A 27,140-nucleotide genomic window follows, 5' to 3' on the forward strand; every position below is an offset into this window, starting at 1 on the left:
ACAAAAACTAAGAGAAAAGCGGAATTGTTTTGCTTTTTTGTTGGGGGCAGGGGTGCCAAACTCTAATGTCTGTCAGCTAGATTCTATCAGCTTCTGCATTCAATCTATTCTCATGTGTTTCAGTTGAAGTTTATGAAGAAAATCTAGCTTCCCATAACCATGTAATTGGACAAGGAAGAAGTACTGTTAGTATCATGAAAACAGCATCTCTGAGGACCCCGGAAAAGATTTTAGAGAGCCCCAGGGGTAGGGCACACTTTGAGAATCCCTGACCTGTTAGGTAGGCTTCTGGCCGACAATAGGAGCCATTTATGGTAAACGTTTAAATGTGGTGTAATGAATTTGCAGACCGTCCCTTGAATGTAGCGCGTAGTTTGCAGTCGGTGCCTAAAGGAGGGCGGGGCAGATATGTCTTAAATGTTGCTCTTAGTTTACGGGAGGAGCCTGGAGGAGGGCGGGGCTTTCTCGGAAGACCTAACAGATGCTTTCACTTTTCTGCAAAGCTAGCTGCTGGTAAGCACTGTGGAACTGGCCGGTAATTGACATTCCTTCTCCACTATTTGGGATTTTACGCTCTCCCTCAGGATTTGGTGCCCCAGGTAACGGTGCGTGAGTTTCCCTCCAGCCCTCCCCCCTACTGTCACCCCGACCCGAACCCCCCAGTGAGTCTAGCAGTGCTCCCAGTCCAGGTTCTGGGGTTCAGATTTGTCTCTGCCCCTTTATGGAAATCCCAGAAGCAGGGCTCAGGGCAGTATGTTTCTTTCTCTTTCTGATGGCTCACTCCCTTCTGTATCGGTTCCCTCTACCCCCCCATCTGCGCTGGGACTAAAGGGGTGCAGTCTCATTTCCCGCTCAGTGTCTTGCTGCTGCTGAACTCGGTGTTCCTGGAGACTCCCCGGCCCGAGCCATTCACATGGGACCTGGCCCCGTCCTAGTCCCGAATGCGAGGTCTCCTGGACCCTGCGTTCACCCTTGTCTCTGGCTGTGGGGGTCTCCCTTACAAACCGGCCCGTGTACTACCGGGCACTGGCTGCTTCTGGCCAGCTGGGATCTCTCATGCAAAGTAGGGAGGGTGTGGCAGCTGCCCGGAAGTAGAAAGTCTCTGAATCTGGACTGCGTTTTTAAGGGTTTAGACTGTGGTGTGGACTGTTCTTGGAAAAGGTTTTACACATCCGTTTCTATTGCTTGAGTGGAAGAGTTGAGTGTTGGAAAGAACTCCAGATCTGTAATCAAGATTCAGAAGATCTGAATCTGAATCCTCTTTCTGTCGTGGATTTGTTATGGACCGTTCCAGTCCCAACATTCTGCCGTTAAGAAAACTTTGCCTTTTTTAGCCCAGGCCTTCCTCTTCTGATTCTGGGCTTAGAGCTGCCCTGGGGGCAGAGTTGTGGTTCCCACCAAATCTACTTACGTGGATGTTCTGCTTAGCCTTGCCCAGTTATGATAACATTGTGCTGGACCTGTCGTCCTTAGGATTATTTGCCTGATTCTTCCATTCTTTTTTTTTTTTTTTTTTTTTTTTTTTTTTTTTGAGGCTGGGGTTAAGTGACTTGCCCAGGGTCACACAGCTAGGAAGTGTTAATGTCTGAGACCAGATTTGAACTCGGGTCCTCCTGAATTCAAGGCTCTATCCACCTAATTGCCCCTCTTCCACATTCTTATGGAAACTTGACTAGGCTTCTTCAATGGAGTTGGGGGGGAAGGGGGAGTAATGTGAAGTAAATGTGGACTTCTGGAGCTGAATTCTCAGAGTGAGCCTGGGTTTTAACCAATTTATAGTAAAAATTAGCTAACTCTTATTAAATACATATGATCCTGGGCAAGTCACATACCTGAGGGAAATGACAAACTACTTCAGTATCTTTGCCAAGAAAACTTCCAAGTAGGATCAGAAAGAGTGGGATGGGAATCTGAAAAACAACAAAAAATGGGCCAAGCATTATGCTGAACATTGAGTTTAATAAGGAAAAGTAAAAACAGTTCCTGCTCTCAGCAAGTTCATAATATAGGGGAAAAGAAAACACGCAGTTAGCTAGAAGTTATTTATTAAAATAGTTTAAAATATTAATCACGTTGTTTGTCCTTCATTCTCCAGAGGATCATGACATCAAGGAGGTGATGCCATGAATTGTAAGTGAATTGGATTTGAGGGAAGGAAAGCTATACAAGATCACCAGCTGGGTGTAGTGGCAAGATGTAAATCTTGATTTACATCTTGACCCTGGGTGAAATGGGAGAATTTAGCCTTTCTAAGCTCAAGTCTTCCACAGGTCTCAGTTTCACTGGTTGGGGATTAAAAGTATAGTTCACCTCAATCTTTTAAGAGTAGGAATGTATCCAATGGTATCAGAAAAAGGTGCAGGAAATATTGTCTTCAAAGAATATTGCAAACCACCCTCAAGAAAACATAAATGGGGAGATTGAGTCACATTACTAATTTGAGTCGGACATTTCAGTTATATAAAAATCTGCTGGAATCCTTTCTCTCCCTCCCCTTCTCCAACCAAAACAGCTAATCCTTTTTAAACTTTAATGACAACTTCATCCTTCAAAAAGTGGAACAATCAATGGGGGAAATTCCATTTTTAATGGGATGCTCACTAATAAGGAAGAACTGCTTGTGGGTTTGGTGGGAACAGAAACTTTGGTGGAGAAGTGATCATGCTAGCTTAGAATTTTTGATAGAGAAATGGAAGGCCAGGCAGAGTGTGACACATGCTTTAGATTTTAAGAGTAGAGTTCAAGTCTTAATGAGGTTGAATTTATGGCCCAGATTTCTACAAGTTTTCCAGAGCTGTATGTAGGAAATCTCCTAAATCTATTGGAGATTCATTTTAATCTGTGAGGTCCTTGAAAACTGGAACTATCTTGCTTTTTAAACTTGGTATCATACTGTTTTATACTTCTTAAGTGCTTAAGAATTTTTTTCTTATTCAACCAGTCATTACTGTTGACTTCAGTTCAAGATTGTTCTCAAAAATGATTCCCATAAGGAAGAGAAAGAGGGGATAAAGTAAAAAAGCTCTATGAATATTTGAAGAACTCTTTAATTTAGACTTTTAAATAGTTATAAAGAAAGTGAAAGCAAGATCAGATAGAATTCAAAAACTTGCCTTTGTCTTATAAGAATCTTATTCAAGTATGCTGAAACATGAATTAAGTTGAAAAGAAAGCAACCAAAAAAAAGGATCTGGAGCTTTCTTTAGGGTTAAGTTACAGCTTGATAAGACTTAGGGTAGTTTAGCAATAACAATAATTCCCTCCTTGGAAACACCTACAGACCCTTATGATGACTGAATAATTCCTCCCCCAATAAAGGAGAGAATGTTCACGTGTCATTAATCATCATTTTTTTCATTGAAAAGTTTGGGGCTGAAGCCACAACTTTTCTTCTAGCCTTTTATAGATTGCCTATGTGTAGTCGTTAATGCAATTCTATCACTAATTAAGGTTCATTGTGGGTAAGAAAGTTTGGGAGTCATTGCACCTGAGATTAGAGGAATATAGACATTGGGCTCTCAGATTGAATGGAAATATTCCTGTTTTCTTTTATCCTGTTCCCCTTTCCTGTCATTTTTGGCTACCTTCAAACTTGTGGATTGTTTCTAGCAGAGAATTCTAGTCCCAATAAAAAGTTGAATTAACAGAGTTGTTGGAACAGCATCTATGGATTTCTTCGGGATTTATCTTTTCTTTTTCTTTCTTTTTAAATAGAATTTCATCATGACCCCTTGTGGTCTTCTCACCAACTCCAAACAGCCAGGTAAGTAAATCTACTATAAGTCAAACAGGGACAAAAGAAAGGACAGAGGACTTCTGAAATCTATAGTCCTTCTATGGAGTCTTTGATGGAGAGAATTGAGGGCTAATATTCATTTCCTTTCTCCAGTACCACTTAAGAGCATCTCTGTGGATGTGTCTGTCCATGAGTTCGTGGCAGATGTTTCTGCGACCCTGGGCTACAAGAATGAGGAAAAAAAACCTGTGGAAGCAGTCTTTGTCTTTCCTATGGATGAAGACTCTGCTGTTTATAGCTTCCAGGCACAGGTGGATGAGAAGAAGATAGTGGCAGAAATACAAGAGAAGCAGCAGGTATTAGAGGCCCCCAGGGCTCCCTGTTTTATTGTAGTCTCCTCTGGAAATAATGAGTTGCTTTTGTCCTCATTTGAGCTGCTGTTTTTCTCATAATGTTCTCTTATGAAAAATGAAGGGGTTGAACTAGGTAGTCATCATTTTCTGACCCTAAGTCTCTGTATCTTCACTGAAACTATTTGGAGAGAAGTCAACCTGAGTGACTATTGCTTCTACCCTCAACTTTGTGATCTTTTTATTTCTGACTGCATTACACCTTTCATTATTTTCCTTTTGGCTTTCTCTTCAAAACTATTTTTTCCTCTTTTATTTGTTCGTACGACTTCCTTATTCCTTTTTTTCTTTTTTTTTCTTTTCTTTTTTTTTTTTTTTTTTATCTTGCCCCTCAGGCCCAGGAGAATTATGAGAATACCATCTCCCAAGGCCAGGAAGCCTTCCTTCTGGAGCAGGATAGTAGCTCTGGTGACATCTTTAGCTGTAGTATAGGAAATTTGCCCCCTGGTCAGAAGGCTGCTGTTACTTTGAGCTATGTTCAAGAACTATCCTTGGAGGCAGATGGGGCTGTTCGCTTTGTCCTGCCAGCTGTCTTGAATCCACGCTATCACTTACAAGGTGAAGAACTCTGGCCTCCTCTGCTAGCAAGGGGCTGGGAGATTGGGGATGGAAGAACACAGGGAGCATCTGGTTTTACCTGGATCCTGTGGCCTAGGTAAGAAAAGGGACCTTAGTTCCTCCTAGAATCACCACTGTATTGAAGTATTTGATGACTAATTGCAGTGTCAGCTGAGGCAGACAATATCACCTCTCACATTCCCCGGCTTCCTGGCAAGGAGCTGCCCTACACATTTGGTGTCAGTGTCAATGTCTGCTCTCCCCATGGCATTGAGAAAGTCCAGTCCAACTGTCCTCTGAGTCCTCTGCAGTACCTGGAAGATGACAAGACAGTTGCCCAGGTAACTGGATAGGGAACACCATTGCATTGGTGCCTTTGCCCACTTCCAAACCTGAATCCTTCCCTTTTGTTTCTAGTTACTGTTCAATGTCTTGAACTTTACCCATAAGACGGACATATTTTACCCTCTCCTCTTCTGTCTAAATCTTTTTTTTTTTTTTTTAAATACCAACTCCATCTCAGAATATCATTCACCAATGGGAAGGTAACTCCTTAGCCCCTTGCTCCTATCTGGGAACCCAGAAAAAACTCCTGGAATTTCCTTCTTTTCCCATGATTGCTCTTCTCTGACCCATCCTCATTCAGGTTTCCTTGGCTGAAGGATATAAGTTTGATCGAGATGTTGAGATTCTGGTTTACTACAGAGAGGTGAACACACCCAGTGTTTCTGTGGAGCTGGGCCAGGCTGATGCTAAACCAGGTGAGCCAATCTCAGGAGGTTGTAACCTTGCTGAGGATATGCCTCCCAGGCATACTGACATTTGTCTTGTGTCTTACTTTCTTTTACTCCTCTTCTTGTGAAATAAAGATTCCAGAGAAATAATTAAATAGGATGGTTGTAACTATGGGATGTGGTGGTGCTCTCAGGAATGCAAAGAAGGAGATTCATTAGCTTACTAATAGAGAAAATTTAATATAATAAAAATTATACTAAATGTAAAAATGCTAAGGCTTAAAGAACAAAAAGACTGTTCTGATTGTGGAATATTATTGTCTGGTCCTTTGACCTAATATAAAATGATAATGTGAATACAGTCACAGACTCAGAATCCCAGAATTGTCAGACCAGATGCTATTATCTAATACAGGATTTTTTTTATAGAAGGTGTTGTCTAACTATAACTTCCCTGTTGCATGCTTATACAGTTTGTTTTGTTGTTAGGATCTTACATTTCATCCACCTTTTATTTAAGATGAATACATTGGGCACACAGTTAGGAGCTGATCATTCATAGCATTTACACCTAGGTGTAAGCAGTTAGAAATGGGTCTCACTAGTATCATGGCTTGTATAACTATTTTTCTGCATAGCAATAACATAAGCTTTGAATATCTTGTTCAAATTCAGGGATTTTATATCATTTCTCTGATCTATCATCCCATATCTTTTCTGTCCTTTTTGCCTTTTGCCAAGGTTTTTCAGAGATCACTGACCCAGCAGTTCAGCTATTTTTCTTTAAATATCTAGTATTTATTACTGAATCTTAGGAATAAAAAGACTCATAGAGGCCATCAGTAAGAAGTTATTCATGATCTCTTGACAGCTAACAATCCCAACAAATAGTTATCCACAGAAGGGATAATCATACTATTTTCTAGAGCAGCCTCTTCGACTTTTTTTTAACAGTTTTAAAAGGAATTTTATTTCTTTACATTGGCCTGTAATCTGCTCAGAAACTATCATCCATTCCATGAGTCTTAAATTGTGGATTGTGGCCCCTTATGGGATTGTATAACTGAATGTGGGGATTGCAAAACTATGATTTATTATCAGTATATATTTAATTGTATACCTATTTATATAGCAATATATCCAGGGTCACATAAAAATTTCTCAGATGAAAATGGCTCGCTAGTAAAAAAAAAAAAAAAAAAAAAAAAAGTTTAAGACTGTCTTCTGCAGTCAAGCAGAGTTGTAAATTTCAATTCCAAATGACAGCCTTTCAATTATTTAATTATTTGTTTTTGCCACTGGGTAGGTTCCCTGATGGGAGATCCAGCTGTGATGGTGACTTTCTATCCTAGGATCCCTGAGTCTCAGGGAGAGAGCACTGGTGAATTTATCTTCCTCATGGACCGCTCAGGGAGCATGTCCTGCCCGATGCATAGCCAAGGAGATGCCCAGTCACGCATAGATAGTGCAAAGGTATCAGATTCTTTTTTTTTTTTAATACTCATTTTACATATACCTTTTCTCAAGAGTAAAAATGGAATTTATAGGATTAAACTAATATTAAAGTACTTAATTAAATTACTACTATTTCTTTATGGTAGGCTAAATCTGACTGTGACTAAGGGTCAATTCACTGGGACAGGAATCCTGAAAGGGAGACAGAACAGGTGAAACTGAAATATCACAAAAGTGAAAATTGTCAAACTTTTTGAAACAAATATCTTCTCTACTTTTTTTCTCACTCAGGAAACTCTGGTCTTGCTGCTGAAGAGTTTACCCCTTGGCTGTTTTTTCAATATCTATGGATTTGGATCATCCTTTGACTCATTCTTTCCGTGAGTCTAGCTAGAATCACAGAGGTCAGGAGGAGGAGGGAGATTAAATGGGAAAGTTTTAAGGGAGATATTATAAACAATATAATCCCAGAATTTATGAAGAGGTAGTATAAAATCTGTCTTTGGAGCTTTGGGGATTTTAAGAAGTGGACAATAGGGCTAAGTTCCTAATATTGTTAGAAAATGTCTCTTATGGAAGTCTTATGTATGTGTATGTATCTCAGAGAGAGTGTGGTATACACACAGCAATCTATGGAGGAAGCCGTGCAGAGAGTAAAAGCTCTTGATGCTGACCTGGGAGGAACTGAAATCTTAGAGCCACTGAAGGACATTTATAGAAAATCCTGCAGGCCAGGGCACCCTCGGCAGGTAAGGAACTTAGACTGGGAGCAAGGAAGACACAAATTTTGTTGATATGTCCTTAGCACTTAATTCTGTCTGAAGTCAGTGGTGATCTGGTTTTCTGGGGCAGTTGGGGTTACATGATTTAACCAGAATCACATACTCATAAGTACCTGATGCTAGATTTGACCTTAAGTTCAAAAGCCTCCAGGACTGTTGTTCTCTCTTGTACTACCTAGCTGCTTTATTTTAAATCAATAGTAAGAACACACTGGAGAGATTTAATAGATTTCCCTTCCCAGAAGGGGAGGCTCATCCTTTGCACTTGGCGCTACAATAATAGTTGAAACTTTATATTATGATATATTATGATCTAATTATGATTTATGTCATTGTGACATAAATGTGAAATTATATGTATGATATATAAATGATAATGGTATTGTTAATATTATTATATAATGGGAGATTCTGGGCTGAGCAACCTGCAGTGGCTTTAGCAGAGTCTTACTTCTTGTCTCCCTCTGCAGCTCTTTGTCTTCACAGATGGAGAAGTATGTGATACATGGCAGGTCATTGCTGAAGTTCATCGAAACAACCAGAATCACAGGTTTGATTTTTGGGATTTAGCCTCTGACAAATACTTATCATTTCTGTGGACCTCAGTTTCTTCTATAAAATGAAGGATTGGGGCCAAAGAGCCTCTGAGGTTTTTTTCTTGTTTCTCATCTATGATTCTGTGATGATGAACTATATAGATATATGGATACTTAAAGAAGGACTCTGACCCCTAATGAGAACTGTACCCCCTAAAACATCCTTTAATTCCCCACTAAGTAGGAGTCAGGAACTTTTCCCCAAGACTTCCCTTGGCCACCTGCTGTCTTCTCGTTACAGATGTTTCTCTTTTGGAATTGGAGAAGGGGCTTCCACCAGCCTTATTAAAGGCATTGCTCGGGCAGCTGGAGGTACTGCAGAATTCATCACAGGCAAGGACAGAATGCAGCCCAAGGTACCATGGTTATCTTACTTTTTTTTTTTTTTTACAAAAGCATTTATTTTACACTGAGGCACCACAATAGCTATCAGAGCAGGGATATGTCTTTGTCTCCATGTTCTGGGCTCTAGCTCTTTTTGTGTGGGTGCTTGGGAAGTGTGCCTTGAGTGGGTGAAATGGAACTTTTCCCTTTCTGGGCCTTGGGACTTTATAGGTGTAGATCTGTAGATCTGAGAGCTGTGGAGTGTAGAGCAGGGGTGACTTCACTTTGTGTGTTGAAAGGGATCAAAGATATTCCCTGGAAAAATCTCTGGTCATGACAGATGGATGCTTAAGGGAAATAAACATGAAGGGATTGAAATGGGTAAAGACTGGTATAAAGACCTCAGAGACCAGGACCTTTCCTTGCTTTCCTAGAGATTCTGCCTCTGCCACTTAGATTTACCATTGTTTTCAATTGTAAAAATCTCACTATCCCAGTTTCCCTTGAAATGACAAAAAAGAACTGTGGAAAACAAAGAAAAAACTATGACACGTTCAGGAGTTTGGAAGATTGAAGCCTGGTTTCTCACCTGACTAAGGAGGAGGAAATATCTTTTCAAGCCTTAATTATTTTCTCCCTTCAAGACCTATCCCTTCTTCTAAACTGTGCTTTTCTAGAAGTCCCTTCCATTTCCAGCTCTGCAGCTTTCACTCTGTTCCCTCAGGCCCTCCGGTCTCTAAAGCGGGCCCTGCAGCCAGTGGTCCAGGATGTCTGCCTGACCTGGACTCTTCCCCCTGGGCTGGAGACTACGTTACTCTCTCCAGCTCCTGCTGTCATCTTCCAGGGTCAGAGGTTAATTGTTTATGCCCAGTTGAAAGGGACAAATGAAGTAAGTCTCCAGTTCTACTTTTGGATTCCATGGGTGTAGCAGCCAATGTTCAAACACAGTTGTAGACTCTTTTATTTATTTATTTATTTTTTGTCAGTGGGTGGGCTTTTGGTTTATCTTGTTTTTTTTTTTTTTTTTTTTTTGCCTGAACATTACTTCATTCTGATTTGGCATGGTACATGGGAAAGAGTAATGGCTATGGGCCTGGGTTCAAATCTCATTTCAGATGTTTATGACGTGATCTAGAACTAAATCTCCTTTGGGCTGCAAGTTATAGAACTAATATCTTATGCTAGTGTTTTAGACCTAGACACTTCCTTTAATGAACTATCTACTACCTGACCTCTCTACTTATACTATTTTAGTCCAAAGATGCAGCAGGTGAGGTATGTCTTCAATACAAGATCCAAAGTGATGGCTTCAGGAAAACAGTGCTATTCTCCCTGAATCCCAAAGCAGATGACAAGTAAGAATCCTTGGTGATTTCTGCCTCTTTTTTTAACCTACCTATTCTTCTTCTTTTTTTTTAAATTTCAATAGATTTTTCTAATTACATGTAAAGATAGCTTTCAACATTCATTTTTGTGTGGCATTGAGTTGCAATTTTTTTTCTTTTTCTTTTCCTTCATTTCCCCTTCCCTTAGACAGCAAGCAATCTGGTATAGGTTATATATGTATAATCATTCTAAACATATTTCCACATCAGTCATGTTGTAAAAGGAAAATTAGGACAAAAGGGGAAAACCAAGAGAAAAAACAAACCCAAAAAAAGGTGAAAATAGTATGCCTCAATCTGCTTTTATTCTTCATAGTTCTCTTTTCCTCTTATTCCCTATCTGAATTGGGAAGCCTTGGATTTGAGGGTTAGGACTGTCTTCCCAGGTCCCCAGGAGTAGCACAGAAGATTGTCTCTTTCCAGACTTACCATTCACCGTTTGGCTGCCAAGTCCATGATCCAGACCTTTGATGGAAACTTAGAAGATGCTGCAAAAGACAAGAAAAAAGTAGTGGATATCAGTCTTCAGTCAGGAGTTGTCTCCTCTCACACTGCCTATATTGCTATCAATAAGGAGCTCAATCAGCCCATTCAAGGGCCCCTGACTCGGAGGGACATTCCACTGAGTGCTCCTTATGGTGGAGGTTCACTCTTCCAATGTGCATCTGGGCTAGGTAAGGTGAATGTGAGCTCCTAGTCTCAAGTTTTATAAGAAAGAGCTTAGATCCTATCTGGAAATCCTGGGTGAAATTTGGATAGCTTTTCTGCTACCATATGAGAGGGGGAAGGGAAATCATCTCTTGGGTAGAAGAGGGATAGAAAATCATAGAGAAGAAAGAAATAAAGAGGGGGAGAAGGAATAAATATTAAAGAAATAGAAATCCTATAGGTTAAGAAAGACATGCTTACTAAAATTATAGCCATTTTATTCCTGAATCCCTTAAAGTTATATAGATGGGTGCCAAAAATAGGTATTAGCTACCAAGAAAATCTTGGAAATACACTGAACAGATAGTATGGGGATTACTTTTCACACCTAGTGACTGAGACTCCTGAGAAAGAATCTTATTGCTAAAGAGAGAGTATGTCAGGAACCATACATAGTTTTGAAGAATAGTTATCCTTTCCTGCCTGACCCAAGAATACTGAAGCTGTTCTGATCTTTTTTTTCCACTATCATGTTTCCATTTTATTGATGCCTGAAATTCTACAATCAGAACTTCATGCTTTTGATTCTAAATTAGTTGCTACATTTCCTCCCATTTCTCCTAGAATTTTGTCCAGCCTTCTTTATACTTTTGACTCTGTCCATTTTTGTCATAATTATTTTTGCACAAGCTGTTTCCCATTTATATTGAAAGCAAGGTTTGTGTCCTGTTTACCTTTGTATTCCCAACCTTAGGACTGTGTTGTGCATATAACATTCATCTTACAAATGTATATTGGATTTAATTCAAGTAATCCAAATAGAGTCTATAAACTAATGTTTTAGGTTTTAGTAGTATTATACCTAAATTGTGAATACATTTATCATGTTCTTTCTGAGAGCAAGTTTTTTTTTCTTTTAAATGTTTTATTTTTTTAAATTAATTTTTATAATTATAACATTTTCTTTGACAGTACATATGCATAGGTACTTTTTTTTTTTTTTTTTTTTTACAACATTATCCCTTGTACTCCCTTCTGTTCCAAGTTTTTCCCCTCCTTCCCTCCACCCCTCCCCTAGATGGCAGGCATTCCCATACATATTAAATATCTTATAGTATATCCTAGGTACAATATATATGTGCAGAACCGAATTTTGTTGTTGTTGTTGTTGCAAAGGAAAGCTGTTCTGATCTTAACTCCTGTTCTTCTGGTTTCAGGAATTATGGCATCTCCTTGTGCTTTACCTTTATATCGTACATCTTCCTTACAATTCTGTTCTAATGTAATTGGGCTTGATGATTGGGAACATGACAGTCTCTGTGAAGTTGACTCTTCTACAGTTATGGCTTCCACAGGTAAGATTCCATTTTACTTCTTTGCTTTTGAATTTTGGTCTATTCTACCTATAGGAGTTTCTAGATGGCTGCTCTCTTTTCAAAAACAGAAAACTACCATGATTGTAGAATCAGAGGGGCTTTCTTTTAAAATGGCTTCACCCCAAAGTCGGTCATATTTCATGGTTACAGAGGAGTCCATCACTAGAGGAAAGAGGGACTTCGGACTCTACTTTGAGTCATTATACCTTTGGGTGTCTTTGAAGCTTTACCTCTGAAAAGTATTAAGGCAAGTGGAAGGACTTGATTTGTTTTCAAATTGTTCCTGTGGACCTTTCTTGTCTGCCTTGTTTTTAGTTACTTACGTAATTTATTCACAAAGATATACTCTTCCTGATAGCTAAGCATCATTTCTTTGTTTTCTCTTCTCTGCTCCAGTCTTCACCAAAAATTTGACTCCCAGTAAAAGGAGAAGAATCTTGTTTATGAATCCTTTAAGGCCCATCCTTTTCTTTCTTTCTTTCTTTTCTTTTTTCTTTTTTTTTTTTTTTTTTTTTGCTTTTAATAATAATAATGTATATATATTTTAATTACATGTATAGATGGTTTTCAACAGTATGTTAAGATTTTGACTTCTAAATTTTTCTCATTGTCTCCCTTCAGTCCCTGCTCCTTAAGACAGGAAACAATTCGATACAGGCTATACGTGTCTAATCATGTTAAACATCTTTCTATCTCAGTCATGTTGTGAGAGTAGAATCAGAATGAAAAGGAAAAATAAGAAAGAAAAAACTTTTTAAAAGTGATAATACTGTGCTTCAATCTGTATTCAGACTCCATAATTGTTTCTCTAGATACGGATGGCATTTTTTATCACAAATCTTTTGGAATTTTCTTAAATTACTCTATGGCTGAGAAGAGCTAATGTTATAGTTGATCATCACATAATGTTGCTTTCTACTTCTTTTACTTAGTATCACTTCATATAAAGGTATATATTATATTAATTTATATTAACACAATAATATTCCATTACATCCATTTGACCACAGCATTTTCAGCTATTTTCCAAGTGATGAGCATCCCCAGTTTTTTTTTTTTTTAAATTAAAGCTTTTTATTTTTCAAAACATATGCATGGACAATTCTTAAACATTAATCGTTGCAAAACCTTGTGTTCCATTTCCCCCCCTCTTCCCCCTATGTCTTCCCCTACATGACAAGTAGTCCAATATATGTTAAACATAGTAGAAATATTATGTTAAATCTAATATATGCATATACATTTATACAATTATTGTGTTGCAAAAGAAAAACCAAATCAGACCAGTTTAAAAAAAAAAAAAGCAGCAAAATAAAATGCAAGGAAACAACAACAAACAGAAAGCGTGAAAATACTATGTTGAGAACGACACTTACTTCCCACAGTCCTCTCTCTGGTGTAGATGGCTCTCTTCATCCCTGAACAATTTTAACAGGGCATCCAGGTGGCCCAGTAGATAGAGCACCAGCCCTGAAGTCAGGAAGACCTGAGTTCAAATTTGGCCTCAGATACTTTAAATTTCTTAGCTGTGTGACCCTGGGCAAGTCACTTAACCCCAATTGCCTCAAGAAAAACAAACAAAAAAAGGAAAACAATTTTAATTGGTTTGAAATTATCTTATTCTTGAAGAGAACCACATCCATCAGAATTGATCATTTTATAATCTTTCTGTTGCCATGTATAATGATCTCCTGGTTCTGCTCATTTTACTTAGCATCAGTTCATGTAACTCTCTCCAGGCCTCTCTAAAATCATCCTCCTGATCATTTCTTATAGAACAATAATATTCTATAACATTCATATACCATAACTTATTCATCCATTCTCCAACTGATGGGCATCCATTCAGTTTTCAGTTTTTTGCCACTATGTAGGCCCCTTTGTCTCCTTTAAGATTTCTTTGGGATATAAGCCCAGTACAAACACTGTTGAATCAAAGGATATGCACAACTTGACAACTTTTTAAGTATAGTTCCAAATTGCTCTCCAGAGTGGTTGGCTACATTCACAATTCCACCAACTATTAATGTACCGTTTTCCCCATATCCCCTCCAGTATTCAACATTATCTTTTTCTGTCATCTTAGCGAATCTGAGAGATGTATAGGGGTATCTCAGAGTTGTCTTAATTTGTATTCTCTGATCAATAATTATTTAGAACACCTTTTCATATAACTAGAAATAGTTTCAATTTCTTCATCTGAAAATTGTCAGTTGATATTCTTTGACCATTTGTCAACTGGAGAATGGCTTGAATTCTTATAAATTTGAGTTAATTCTCTCTATATTTTAGAAATGAGGCCTTTATCAGAACCTTTGAATGTAAACATGTTTTCCCAGTTTATTGCTTCCCTTCCAGTCTTATCTGCATTAGTTTTTTTGGTACAAAAACTTTTTTTTTTTAATTAATAATTTTTTATTATATATATATATATATATATTTATAATATTATCCCTTGTATTCCTTTTTCCAAATTATCTCCCCCTCCCTCTACTCCCTCCCCCCGATGACAGGCAATCCCATACATTTTACATGTGTTACAATATAGTCTAGATACAATACATGTGTGTGAATATCATTTTCTTGTTGCACAATAATCATTAGATTCCGAAGGTACATGCAACCTGGGCAGACAGATATTAGTGCTATCAATTTACATTCCCTTGCCAGTGTTTCTTCTCTGGGTGTAGCTACCTCTGTCCATCATTGATCAACTGGAAGTGAGTTGGCTTTTCTTTATGTTGAAGATTTCCACTTCCATCAGAATACATCCTCATACAGTATTGTTGTTGAAGTGTATAGTGATCTTCTGGTTCTGCTCGTTTCACTCAGCATCAGTTGATGTAAGTCTCTCCAGGCCTCTCTGTATTCCTCCTGCTGGTCATTTCTTACAGAGCAATAATATTCCATAACCTTCATATACCATAATTTACCCAACCATTCTCCAACTGATGGACATCCATTCATCTTCCAGTTTCTAGCCACTACGAAAAGAGCTGCCCCAAACATTTTGGCACATATATGTCTCTTTCCGCTCTTTAGTATTTCTTTGGGATATAAGCCCAGTAGTAGCACTGCTGGGTCAAAGGGTATGCACAGTTTGATAACTTTTTGGGCATAATTCCAGATTGCTCTCCAGAATGGCTGGATTCTTTCGCAACTCCACCAGCAATGTATTAGTGTCCCAGTTTCCCCACAGCCCCTCCAACATTCATCATTATTTGTTCCTGTCATCTTAGCCAATCTGACAGGTGTGTAGTGGTATCTCAGAGTTGTCTTAATTTGCATTTCTCTGATCAGTAGTGATTTGGAACACTCTTTCATGTGAGTGGATATAGTTTCAATTTCTTCCTCTGAGAATTGTCTGTTCATATCCTTTGACCATTTATCAATTGGAGAATGGTTTGGTTTCTTATAAATTAGGGTCAGTTCTCTATATATTTTGGAAATGAGACCTTTGTCAGAACCTTTGTTTTTAAAAATATTTTCCCAATTTGTTACTTCCCTTCTAATCTTGTTTGCATTAGTATTGTTTGGTACAAAAACTTTTAAACTTAATATAATCAACACTTTCTGTTTTGTGATCAACAATGATATCTAGTTCTTCTTTGATCATAAATTCCTTCCTCCTCCACAAATCTGAGAGGTAAACTACTTTATGTTCTTCTAATTTATTTATAATGTCATTCTTAATATCTAGATCATGAACCTATTTCAATCTTATCTTGCTACAAAGTGTTACGTGTGTTTCAGTGCCTAGTTTCTGCCATCCTAGTTTTCAATTTTCCCAGCAATTTTTGTCAAATAGTGAATTCTTATCCCAAAAGTTGGGGTCTTTGGGTTTGCCAAACACAAGATTATTATAGTATTAACTGCTTTATCCTGTGAACCTAAACCTATTCCACTGATCAACTATTCTGTTTCTTAGCCAGGACCAAATGGTTTTGATGATTACTGCTTTATAATATAGTTTTAGATCTGATACAACTTGGCCATCTTCATTTGCAGTTTTTTTCTTTAATTCTCTTGAAATTCTTGACCTTTTGTGCTTCCAGATGAATTCTGTTATTATTTTTTCTAGGTCAGTAAAATAGTTTTTTGAGAGTTTGACTGGTATTACATTAAATAAATAGATTAGTTGATGTAGTATTATCATTTTTATTAATATTCGCTTGACATAGCCAAGAGCACTTGATATTTTTCCAGTTGTTTAAATCTGACTTTATTTGTGTGGAAAGTATTTGTAGTTTTGCTCATATACTTCCTGACTTTCCCTTGGCAGATAGATTCCTAAATATTTTACACTATCAATAGTTATTTTAAATGGAATTTCTCTTTGTATCTCTTGCTGTTGGATTTTATTAGTGATATATAAAGATGCTGATGATTTATGTGGAATTATTTTGTATCCTGCAACTTGCTTAAGTTGTGGATTTTTTTTTAATTTTCATTTTATTTATTTATTTATTTTTATTATAGCTTTCTATTGACAAACCATATGCATGGGTAATTTTTCAACATTGACACTTGCAAAAACTTCTGTTCCAACTTTTCCCCTCCTTCCCTCCATCCCCTCCCCTAGATGGCAGGTAGCCCCATATATGCTAAATACAATATTTGTATACACATTTATACGGTTGTCTTGCTACACAAGAAAAATTGGATTTAGAAAGAAGGTTAAAATAACCTGGGAAGAAAAACAAAAATATAAGCAAACAATAACAAAGTGTAAATGCTATGTTGTGGTCCACACTCATTTCCCAGTGTTATTTCAGTGGGTGTAGCTGGTTCTGTTCATTACTGATCAATTGGAATTGATTTGGATCCTCTCACTGTTGAAGAGAGCTATGTCCATCAGAATTGATCATCATATAGTATTGTTGTTGAAGTGTATAATAATCTCCTAGTTCTGCTCATTTCACTTATCATCAATTCATGTAAGTCTCTCCAAGCCTCTCTGTATTCATCCTGGTGGTCATTTCTTACAGAACTATAACATTCCATAACATTCATGTACCACAATTTACTTAGTCATTCTGCAATTGATGGGCATCCATTTATTTTCCAGTTTCTAGCCACTACAAAAAGGGCTTCCACAAACATTTTTGCATATACGATCCCTTTTCCTTTTTTAATATCTCTTTTGGATATAAGCCCAGTAGTAACATTGCTGGATCAAAGGGTATGCACAGTTTGACAACTTTTTGAGTATAGTTTCAAATTGTTGTCAAGAATGGTTGGATCCATTCACATTTCCACAACAATGTATCAGTTTCTCAGTTTTCCCACATCTCCTCCAATATTCAGCATTATCTTTTTCTGTCATTTTAGCCAATCTGAGAGGTGTGTAGTGGTATCTCAGAGTTGTCTTAATTTGCATTTTTCTGATCAGTAATGATTTGGAATAAAGTTGTTGATTATTTGTAATAGTTTTTTAGTGGATTCACTAGAGTTGTCTAAGAATACCATCATATCATCTGTAAAGAGTAATAATTTGGTTTCCTCATTATCTACTTTAATTCCTTAATTTATTTTTCTTCTCTTATTGCCAAATCTAGCATTTCTCATACAATATTGAATAGTAATGGTGATTGTGGGCAACCTTTTTTCACCCCTGATCTTACTGGGAATGGTTCCAGTTTATTCCCATTATATATGATGCTTGCTGATGGTTTTAAATAGATGCTACTGACTATTTTAAGGAAAAGTCCATTTATTCTATATTCTCTAGTATTTTTAATAGGAATGGATGTTGGATTTTAATCAAATGATTTTTTCTGCATCTGTTGAGATAATCATATGGTTTTTGTTTTTGATTATTAATATAGTCAATTATGCTAATATTTTCCTAATATTGAACTAGCCCTATATTCCTGGTATAAATCCTACTTGGCCATGGTATGTTATCCTGGGGATGACTTTTTGTAATCTCTTTGCTAATATTTTATTTAAGATTTTTGCATCAATATTCATTGGGGAAATTGGTCTATAATATTCTTTCTCTGTTTCCTTCCTACCTGGTATCAGTACCATGTTTGCATCATATAAAGAATGTGGCAGGAGTCCTTCTTTCCCTATTTTTTGAAATCGTTTATATAGTTTTGGAGGTAGTTGTTATCTTGCTGCACAAGAAACATCAGATTTAGAAAGAAGGTAAAAATAACCTGAGAAGAAAAACAAAAATGTAAGCAAACTATAATAGAAAGAGTGTAAATGCTATGATGTAGTCCACACTTTTTTCCTAGTGTTCTTTCACTGGGTGTAGCTGGTTGTTCATTATTGATCAATTGGAACTGATTTGGCTCCTCTCATTGTTGAAGAGAGTCATGTCTATCAGAATTGATACTCATATAGTATTGATGTTGAAGTGTATAAGGATCTCCTGGTTCTGCTCATTTCACTCAGCATCAGTTCATGTAAGTCTCTCCAACCTTCTCTGTATTCATCCTGCTGGTCATTTCTTATAGAACAATAATATTCCATAACATTAACATACCACTTCTTTTTTCTTAATATTCATCCATTTCATTGAGATCTTCAGATTTATTGGCATACAATTGGGCAAAATAACTCCATCTAATTGTTTTAATTTCTTTTACATTCACATTTTCCCCTTTCATTTTTGATATTGGTGAATTTTTGTTTGTTTGTTTGTTTCTTTTTTCTTTTTTAAATTAAAATAACCTATGGTTTTTATACTTCATTATTTTCTTCATAAACCAGCTTCTAATTGTATCTGTTAATTCAGTAGTGTTCTTACTTTCAATTTTATTAATTTCACAATTTTCAGGATTTCCAATTTGGAGTTTGAGGATTTTGAATTTATTCTAGTTTTTTTTTAATATTCATGCCCAATTCATTGATGTGTTCTATAAAATTTCTCCTAAGTATGCATCCCATTTTAGTATGTTTTCTCATTGTTGCTGCTTTAATTAAATTATTGTTTGTTTCTATGATTTATGTTTTGAACCACTTATCCTTTAGAGTTAGATTACTTAGTTGCCAATTAATTTTTAATCTCTTTTCCATTGTCCTTTATTGAATGTAATTTTATTGCATTAGTGTCTGAAAAACATGTATTTTCTATTTATTTTTTTCTGTATTTGTTTTTATGTTCTCATATATGGTCATTTTTTTGTGTAGGCAGCATGTACTGCTGTGTAAAAGGTATAATCCTTTCTATTCTGTTTTCTCCAGAGAGCTATCACATCTAACTTTTTCATAATTCTGTTCACCTCCTTTACTTTTTTTCTGTTTATTTTGAGGTTAGGTTAATCTAGTTCTGAGAGAAAGAAATTGAGGTCCCCCACTACTATAAGTTTACTGTCTATTTCTTCTTATAACTTGTTCAAGTTCTTTTTCAAAAATTTAGATGCTTTACTATTTTGTGCATACATGTTTAGTATTGATATTACTTCATTGTCAAAGCTTTATGAACTGTGGGTTGTGACCGCATGGGGTCATTTAACTGAATGGGTAAGTCACAAAATTATGATTTATTATAAGAAAAAAATTTTTTTTATTTGTGTGCCTATTTTGGATACCTGGGGTTGTTTAAAAATTATCTGGGTGAAAAAGGATTGTGAGTGGAAAAAAGTTTAAGAAGCACTGATCTATGGTATCTTTCTGTACTCTAGTTTTCTCCTTATCTCTGATTAAATAATTAGATCCTTTTCTATTTAAATTAGGTTTATTTTTGCTTTTGTTTTGTTTGAGATTATGATTACTATACCTATTTTTTTATTTCCACTGAAGTATAATAGATTTTGCTCCACCCTCTTACTTTTACTTTGTATGTCTCTGTTTCAAATGTGTTTCATGTAAACAACATATTGTAAAAAAAAAAAATCTTCTTCTAATTAGTATTTTATTTTTCCTATACATATAGAAACAATTTTTCACATTCATTTTTTGATTTTTTTATTATATTAAGTTTATTTTTAATACCCATTGCTTTATGAATCATGTTGGGAGTGAAAAATCAAACAAAAGGGAAAAAACCATAGGAGAGATTTAAAAAAAAAAAAAAAGTAAAAGAAGTGTGTTAATTTGCAATCAGTATCCTTAGTTTTTCATATTCATTTAAAAGCTTTCAGTTCCAGATTTTCCACTTTCATCTTTTCTTTACAATGCAAGCAATTCAGTATTTCAATATACATTATACATATGTAGTCAAGTAAAATGTTTTCTATAATAGTCATGTTGTGAAGAAAAACATAAACATCCCTTCACAACCTCTGAAGAAAAAAAATAAAGAAAATAAAAAAGTATTACATTAATTACATGTAATTACATTAAATTACATCCAGACACTATAAGTTCTTTCTCAGGGTAGGTATAGCATTTTTTTCATCATAACTCCTTTGGAGTTGTCTTCGATCCTTGCATTGTTGAGAATAATTATGACATTCACAGCTGATCATCTTACAGTATTGTTGTTACTTTGTATATAGTACATTTCACTTTGTATCAGCTCATGGAAGTCTCTACAGATTTTTTTGAGACCATGCTGCTCATTTCTTATAGCACAATAAGATTTTATCATCAACATTGTCCACACTTCATTCAGATATTCTCCAACTGATGGGCACACCATACCCTCTATTTCTAACTTTTTGCCCCATTATACATGTTTTCCTTTCTGTTTTTCAGCACTTTTGGGATATAGACCTAGTAGTGACTCTAGGTCAAAGGGTATGCATGACTTTTTAGCATAGTTCCAAATTGCTCTACAAAATGGTTGAAATCAGTTCATAATTCCACCACTCATATATTAATGTCTTGTTTTTCTCACATCCCTTCCAATATTTGACACTTCCCTTTTCTGTTCTAGCAGTCAATCTAATAGATATGTAAGTAGTACTTCAGAATTGTTTTAATTTCACTTCTAAAATTAATCGTGTGTTAAAGAATTTTTAAAAATATGGCAGTAGATGGCTATGATTATTGTCTCTGAAACTTCTTATTTTTATAAATTTGATTCAGTTCTCTATGTTTGAGAAATGAGATCTTTATCAGAGAAACTTATATAAATTGTTTTTCACAATTATTTTTCTAACTATATTTACCATTTCTTCTCTTTCCTTTCATTTTGTCCCTCTTCAAAAGTTTTGCTTCTGTCTACCATTTCCCTCAATTTGCTCTCCATTTTTTCAACCTCTCTTTTTCTCTCCCGTAGGGAAGGTAGATCTCTATACCCAATTTCTATACCAAGTGAGTGTGTATCTTATTTCCTCTTTGAGCCAATTCTGAGCTTCACTCACCTCTGTCCTTTTCCTCTTCAATGTAAAAGGTTTTTCTTGCCTGCTTTATGTATGCTAATTTGCCCCATTCTAGCTCTTTCTTTCCTTTTCCCCCAGTACATTTCTCTCTCACCTCTTAATTTGAATTTTTTAGTTATTTTGATTTCACAATCACCTAACACCTGTGCCCTTTAATCTATATATTCTTCTAAATGCTCTAGTAATGAGAAAGTTTATATGAGTTTCAAGTATTATTTTCCTATGTATAAATATAAACAGTTTAGCTTTATTAAGTCTCTTATTATTTCCCTTTCCTAATTCCCCTTTTCTGTTTCTCTTGAGTATTGTAGAGAAACAAATTTTAAAAAAATGGTCTTTTAATTAGTAAATCTTGAAAGTCCTCTATAACATTTAATATCCATTTTTCTCCTTGAAGGTTTATACTCATTTTTGTTGGGTAGATGGTTCTTGATTGTAATTCTAACTGTTTTGCTTTCCAGAATATCATTCCAAGCCTTTGTGCAGAAGCTGTTAAAATCTGTTTAATCCTTATTGTGTCACCACAATATTTTAATTATCTCTTTTTGTCTACTTGAAGTATTTTCTCCTTGATCTAGGACATTTGGAATTTGGCTATGACATTCTATAATATTCTTCTCTAAAATTTAATATTCTCTTGTTGGGGTTTACTTGGGGTCTCTGGAGGCAGCCTTTGTTTCAGTTCAGTAATCACCACACGGGTTAAAGTGCACTTATCCTTTCTGGCCCTGAGAGCTTCTCGCATATATGCCCCACACTGAGTATACACCAATCATTATATCACTAGGAAACCATTATTTGTTGTAGGATTAACTCAATGTTAGATTTAACCATTGTCTCCTCAATTCCACTTAGTACCTTGTTTCAAGTTCTGGTCCATAACATCTCCTTGTAGGATCACATCAATAATACTGAACCATGCTAAATTAGATAATATTGTCTCTATCAATTCCACTGACTTATTATTTTTAATGATTTTAATACTATTTTAAAATTATATGTCAAGAGATTCTTTTGTATTCATTTTAATAAGATTTAGTACCTTAGTACCTTGTAAGAATGCTTTGTTTTAACTTCAGAGTTCTGCCCAATAGTGATTGGTGGATTCTTTCCAATTCTATTTTATCCTGTCTATAATAATTTCTTGAAATACGATGTCCAGGGAAATGAATAGATGTCCATCAATTGGAGAATAGTTAGGTAAATTATGGTATATGAATGTTATGGAATATTATTGCTCTGTAAGAAATGACCAGCAGGAGGAATACAGAGAGGCTTGGAGAGACTTACATCAACTGATGCTGAGTGAAACGAGCAGAACTAGGAGATCATTATACACTTCAACAATGATACTGTATGAGGATGTATTCTGATGGAAGTGGATATCTTCAATATAGAGAAGAACTAATCCAATTCCAATTGATCAATGATGGACAGAATCAGCTACATCCAGAAAAGGAACACTGAGAAATGAGTGTAAACTGTGAGCATTTTTTTGTTTTTTGTTTTTTTGTTTTTCTTCCCAGATTATTTTTACCTTCTGAATACAATTCTTCCTTTGCAACAACAACAACAAAATTCGGTTCTGCACATATATATTGTACCTAGGATATACTATAAGATATTTAATATGTATGGGAATGCCTGCCATCTAGGGGAGGAGGTGGAGGGAAGAAGGGGAAAAATTTGGAACAGAAGGGAGTACAAGGGATAATGTTGTTAAAAAAAAATTACCTATGTATATGTACTGTCAAAAAAAAGTTGTAATTATAAAAATTAAAAAAAAAAGATATATGATGTCCAGGGGATTTTAAAAATCATAACTTTCTGGTAATCCTGTAATTCTTAAATTATCTCTCTCAGATTAATTTTTTTTTCCAATGAGAAATTTCACATTTTAAATTTTTATTCTTTTAACTATGTTTTCTCATATCTTGATATTTCATAGAGTCATTAGCTTTCACATGCCCAGTTCTTATTTGTAAGCACTTATTTTCTTAAGTCAACTTTTGTATCACTTTTTTTCCATTTGGTCAATTCAAATTTTTGTTTTGTTTTGTTTTGTTTTTTGAAAGGAGCTATTTTCTTTGCAGAATTCTTATATATAATTTTCCATTTTTTAAAAATTTATTTTACCAAGATATTGATTCTTCTTTTTAATCATTCTTCTGCATTATTTATTTATTTTCCCAATTTTGCTTCTCTATCTCTAATTTGCATTTAAGAATCCATTTTAAATCTTATTAAAATAAATACTAAAAAATGTCTTGACACATAATTTAAAACTAGTATTAAAAATAATCATTGGGCAAAAAAAATCCATTTTGAGTTCTTCCATTAATTCATTTTCAGCTTGATACTAGTTTATATTTTTATTTCCCTTCCCCAGCTCCCATTTTATGTATTTTATTTAAAACTTCAATGCAAAATTAGTTTAAAAAATTAGAAAAAGAAAGAACTTACCCCCTTTAAAGAAATAATTATGTGCCTAGAAGAACATCAGGGGATGAATTCAAAATATGAGACAATAAATTTCTACTTCAAGGAGGCATAACTGACTGTCTTTTTGTTATTGTTGTTGTTGTTACTTCCTTGTAGGTTTTCTTTTGTTCTCTGCTGTGTAGTGTCTATTTTATTGTTTTTTCCCCTTTTCTCCAACCCTCTCCTCCAAGCAGACTGCAGTTAAACAAGGATATATTCTGTATATATATATATATACAAACCCAAACATAAATAGATACACATATTTATGTATAATACACCTACACACATATCTTCAGACACTTATTATACATATCCATGTATACATTCATACATTTAAAACAATATTAATTTGACTCACAGATAATATAGATTTTCTCTTGATTGAATTGTTTAAGTTTGACTTAGAGATCAATGATGCTCCTACTTTTTCCCCCCTAATAAATATTACTCCTGATCATTATTGCTATTATGTTCATGAGTATTTCTTATTTCTTATCCCTGTAAACTCTTCTATTGTACTTCAGTTAGTTTGCATTTTTCTTTGATGTTTCATATGTAATTATTATTTTTTAATTTAAAAAATTTTTATTATAGCTTTTTAATTGACAAAACATATGCATGGGTAATTTTTCAAAATTGTCCCTTGCACTCATTTCTGTTCCAACTTTTCCCTTCTACCCTAGATGGCAGACAGTCTCATACATGTTAAACATGGTGCAGTATATCTTAAATACAATTTATTTGTATAGTTCTCTTGTTGCACAAGAAAAATCGGATTCAGAAAGGTAAAAATAACCCGGGAAGAAAAATAAAAATGCAAATAGTCCACATTCATTTCCCAGTATGCCTTCTCTAGGTGTAGCTGATTCTGTCCATCATTGATCAGTTGGAGCTAAATTGGATCTTCTTATTGTCAAAGATATCGATGCCCATCTGAATACATCCTCATACAGTATTGTTGTTGAAGTGTATGATGATCTCCTGGTTCTGCTCATTTCACTCAGCATCAGTTATAAGTCTCTCCCGGCCTTTCTGAAATCATCCTGCTGGTTATTTCTTACAGAAAAATAATATTCCATAACATTCATATACCACAATTTATCCAATCATTCTCCATTTGACTCAGTTTCCAGTTTCTAGCCACTACAAAAAGACTGCCACAAATATTTTGACACATATAGGTCCCTTTCCCTTCTTTAAAATCTGTTTGGGATATAAGCCCAGTAGTAATACTGCTGGATCAAAGGATATGCAGTTTGATAACTTTTTGGGCATAGTTCCAAATTGCTCTCCATAATGGTTGGATCCATTCACAACTCCACCAACAATGCATCGGTGTCCCAGTTTTCCCCATATCCCCTCTAACATTTGTCATTATATTTTTCTGTAATCTTAGCCAATGTGACAGGTGTGTAGTGGTATCTCAGACTTGTCTTAATTTGTATTTCTCTGATCAATAGTGAGACAGGTGTGTAGTGGTATCTCAGACTTGTCTTAATTTGTATTTCTCTGATCAATAGTGATTTGAAATATCCTTTCATATGTAATTGTTTTGATACTGTTGTTCTTATATAAGTTTATACTTGATTCTCCCTCTTAGCATAGTAACTATATAGTCAGGTTCTTCTTTGCTCAAATTTTCTACCCATTTCATGCCTTGATAAAGTGGGCAATCATGTCAGCAAATTAAGCAGAAAAAATTTAGGTAAAACAAAGAGCAGAAATAGGCAAGTCTCTTTATTTTTGTTACTAAAATATTTGGAGGACAAAACATGTTTCTATAGAGTGTTGGACTCTGTTCCTGCACTCTCTTGTTGCTTTGGTTCTGGGTCCTTGCTACTGGCTTTTACTAGATCTCAGGACCAAACTGCTTGTCTTGCACTGGATGGGGGTGTCTTCCTGCTGGCTTGTTCTTTGGGCAGGGCCTTACTGCTAGCTTGGGGATCATTGCCACTGGTCAGCAGTGGGGGTATGGCCTAATAGTAGCCTGCATTGGGCTGAGGGCCTTTCTATCTTGCTGCTCTGGTATTCCTAGTTTGCACTGCTGTGGGGTCTACCTGGTAGATTGCTCTGGGATTCAGCAGGGCCTCCGGGGAATTGTTTTTATATATATATATATATATTATAATATTATCCCTTGTATTCATTTTTCCAAATTACCCCCCCTCCCTCTATTCCCTCCCCCCGACGACAGGCAATCCCATACATTTTACATGTGTTACAATATAGTCTAGGTACAATACATGTGTGTGAATATCATTTTCTTGTTGCACAATAAACATTAGAATCCGAAGATAGATGCAACCTGGGCAGACAGATATTAGTGCTAACAATTTACATTCCCCTCCCAGTGTTTCTTCTCTGGGTGTAGCTACCTCTGTCCATCATTGATCAACTGGAAGTGAGTTGGATCTTCTTTATGTTGAAGATTTCCACTTCCATCAGAATACATCCTCATACATCCTCATACAGTATTGTTGTTGAAGTGTACAGCGATCTTCTGGTTCTGCTCATTTCACTCAGCATCAGTTGATTTAAGTCTCTCCAGGCCTCTCTATATTCCTCCTGCTGGTCATTTCTTACCGAGCAATAATATTCCATAACCTTCATATACCACAATTTACCCAACCATTCTCCAACTAATGGACATCCATTCATCTTCCAGTTTCTAGCTACAACAAAAAGAGCTGCCACAAACATTTTGGCACATATGTGTTTCTTTCCGCTCTTTAGTATTTCTTTGGGATATAATCCCAGTAGTAGCGCTGCTGGGTCAAAGGGTATGCACAGTTTGATAACTTTTTGGGCATAATTCCAGATTGCTCTCCAGAATGGCTGGATTCTTTCGCAACTCCACCAGCAATGTATTAGTGTCCCAATTTCCCCACATCCCCTCCAACATTTGTCATTATTTGTTCCTGTCATCTTTGCCAATCTGACAGGTGTGTAGTGGTATCTCAGAGTGGTCTTAATTTGCATTTCTCTGATCAGTAGTGATTTGGAACACTCTTTCATGTGAGTGGATATAGTTTCAATTTCTTCCTCTGAGAATTGTCTGTTCATATCCTTTGACCATTTATCAATTGGAGAATGGTTCGGTTTCTTATAAATTATGGTCAGTTCTCTATATATTTTGGAAATGAGACCTTTGTCAGAACCTTTGTTTTTAAAAATATTTTCCCAATTTGTTACTTCCCTTCTAATCTTGTTTGCATTAGTATTATTTGTACAGAAACTTTTTAGTTTGATGTAATCAAAATCTTCTATTTTGTGATCAATAATGATCTCTAGTTCTCCTCTGGTCATAAATTCCTTCCTCCTCCACAAGTCTGAGAGGTAGATTATCCTCTGTTCCTCTAATCTATTTATTA

The 27,140-nt window shown here is 35.7% G+C and overlaps 1 protein-coding gene across 7 annotated transcripts in view; it reads left to right on the forward strand.

Annotated features, from left to right (window-relative positions):
• Nucleotides 1–27,140, forward strand: part of LOC141551130 (von Willebrand factor A domain-containing protein 5A-like) — a 150,037-nt gene that overhangs the window by 97,812 nt on the left and 25,085 nt on the right. For 2 of the 7 annotated variants that reach the window (XM_074282438.1, XM_074282439.1), the window contains 14 exons: nt 3,715–3,763; nt 3,890–4,092; nt 4,482–4,704; nt 4,870–5,045; nt 5,351–5,465; nt 6,745–6,911; nt 7,185–7,273; nt 7,498–7,642; nt 8,146–8,225; nt 8,513–8,627; nt 9,320–9,484; nt 9,850–9,950; nt 10,404–10,654; nt 11,846–11,983. In XM_074282438.1, coding sequence (XP_074138539.1) covers nt 3,724–3,763; nt 3,890–4,092; nt 4,482–4,704; nt 4,870–5,045; nt 5,351–5,465; nt 6,745–6,911; nt 7,185–7,273; nt 7,498–7,642; nt 8,146–8,225; nt 8,513–8,627; nt 9,320–9,484; nt 9,850–9,950; nt 10,404–10,654; nt 11,846–11,983 — 2,008 coding nt within the window. In that variant the 5' untranslated portion in view covers nt 3,715–3,723. Of the gene's footprint in view, nt 1–420; nt 606–2,095; nt 2,131–3,714; nt 3,764–3,889; nt 4,093–4,481; nt 4,705–4,869; nt 5,046–5,350; nt 5,466–6,744; nt 6,912–7,184; nt 7,274–7,497; nt 7,643–8,145; nt 8,226–8,512; nt 8,628–9,319; nt 9,485–9,849; nt 9,951–10,403; nt 10,655–11,845; nt 11,984–27,140 lie in introns of those variants that run through there. The other 5 variants (XM_074282441.1, XM_074282440.1, XM_074282442.1 and 2 more) reach the window with 5 other exon arrangements.

This window comes from Sminthopsis crassicaudata, chromosome 1, assembly GCF_048593235.1.
Source record: "Sminthopsis crassicaudata isolate SCR6 chromosome 1, ASM4859323v1, whole genome shotgun sequence".
Lineage (NCBI taxonomy): Eukaryota > Metazoa > Chordata > Mammalia > Dasyuromorphia > Dasyuridae > Sminthopsis > Sminthopsis crassicaudata.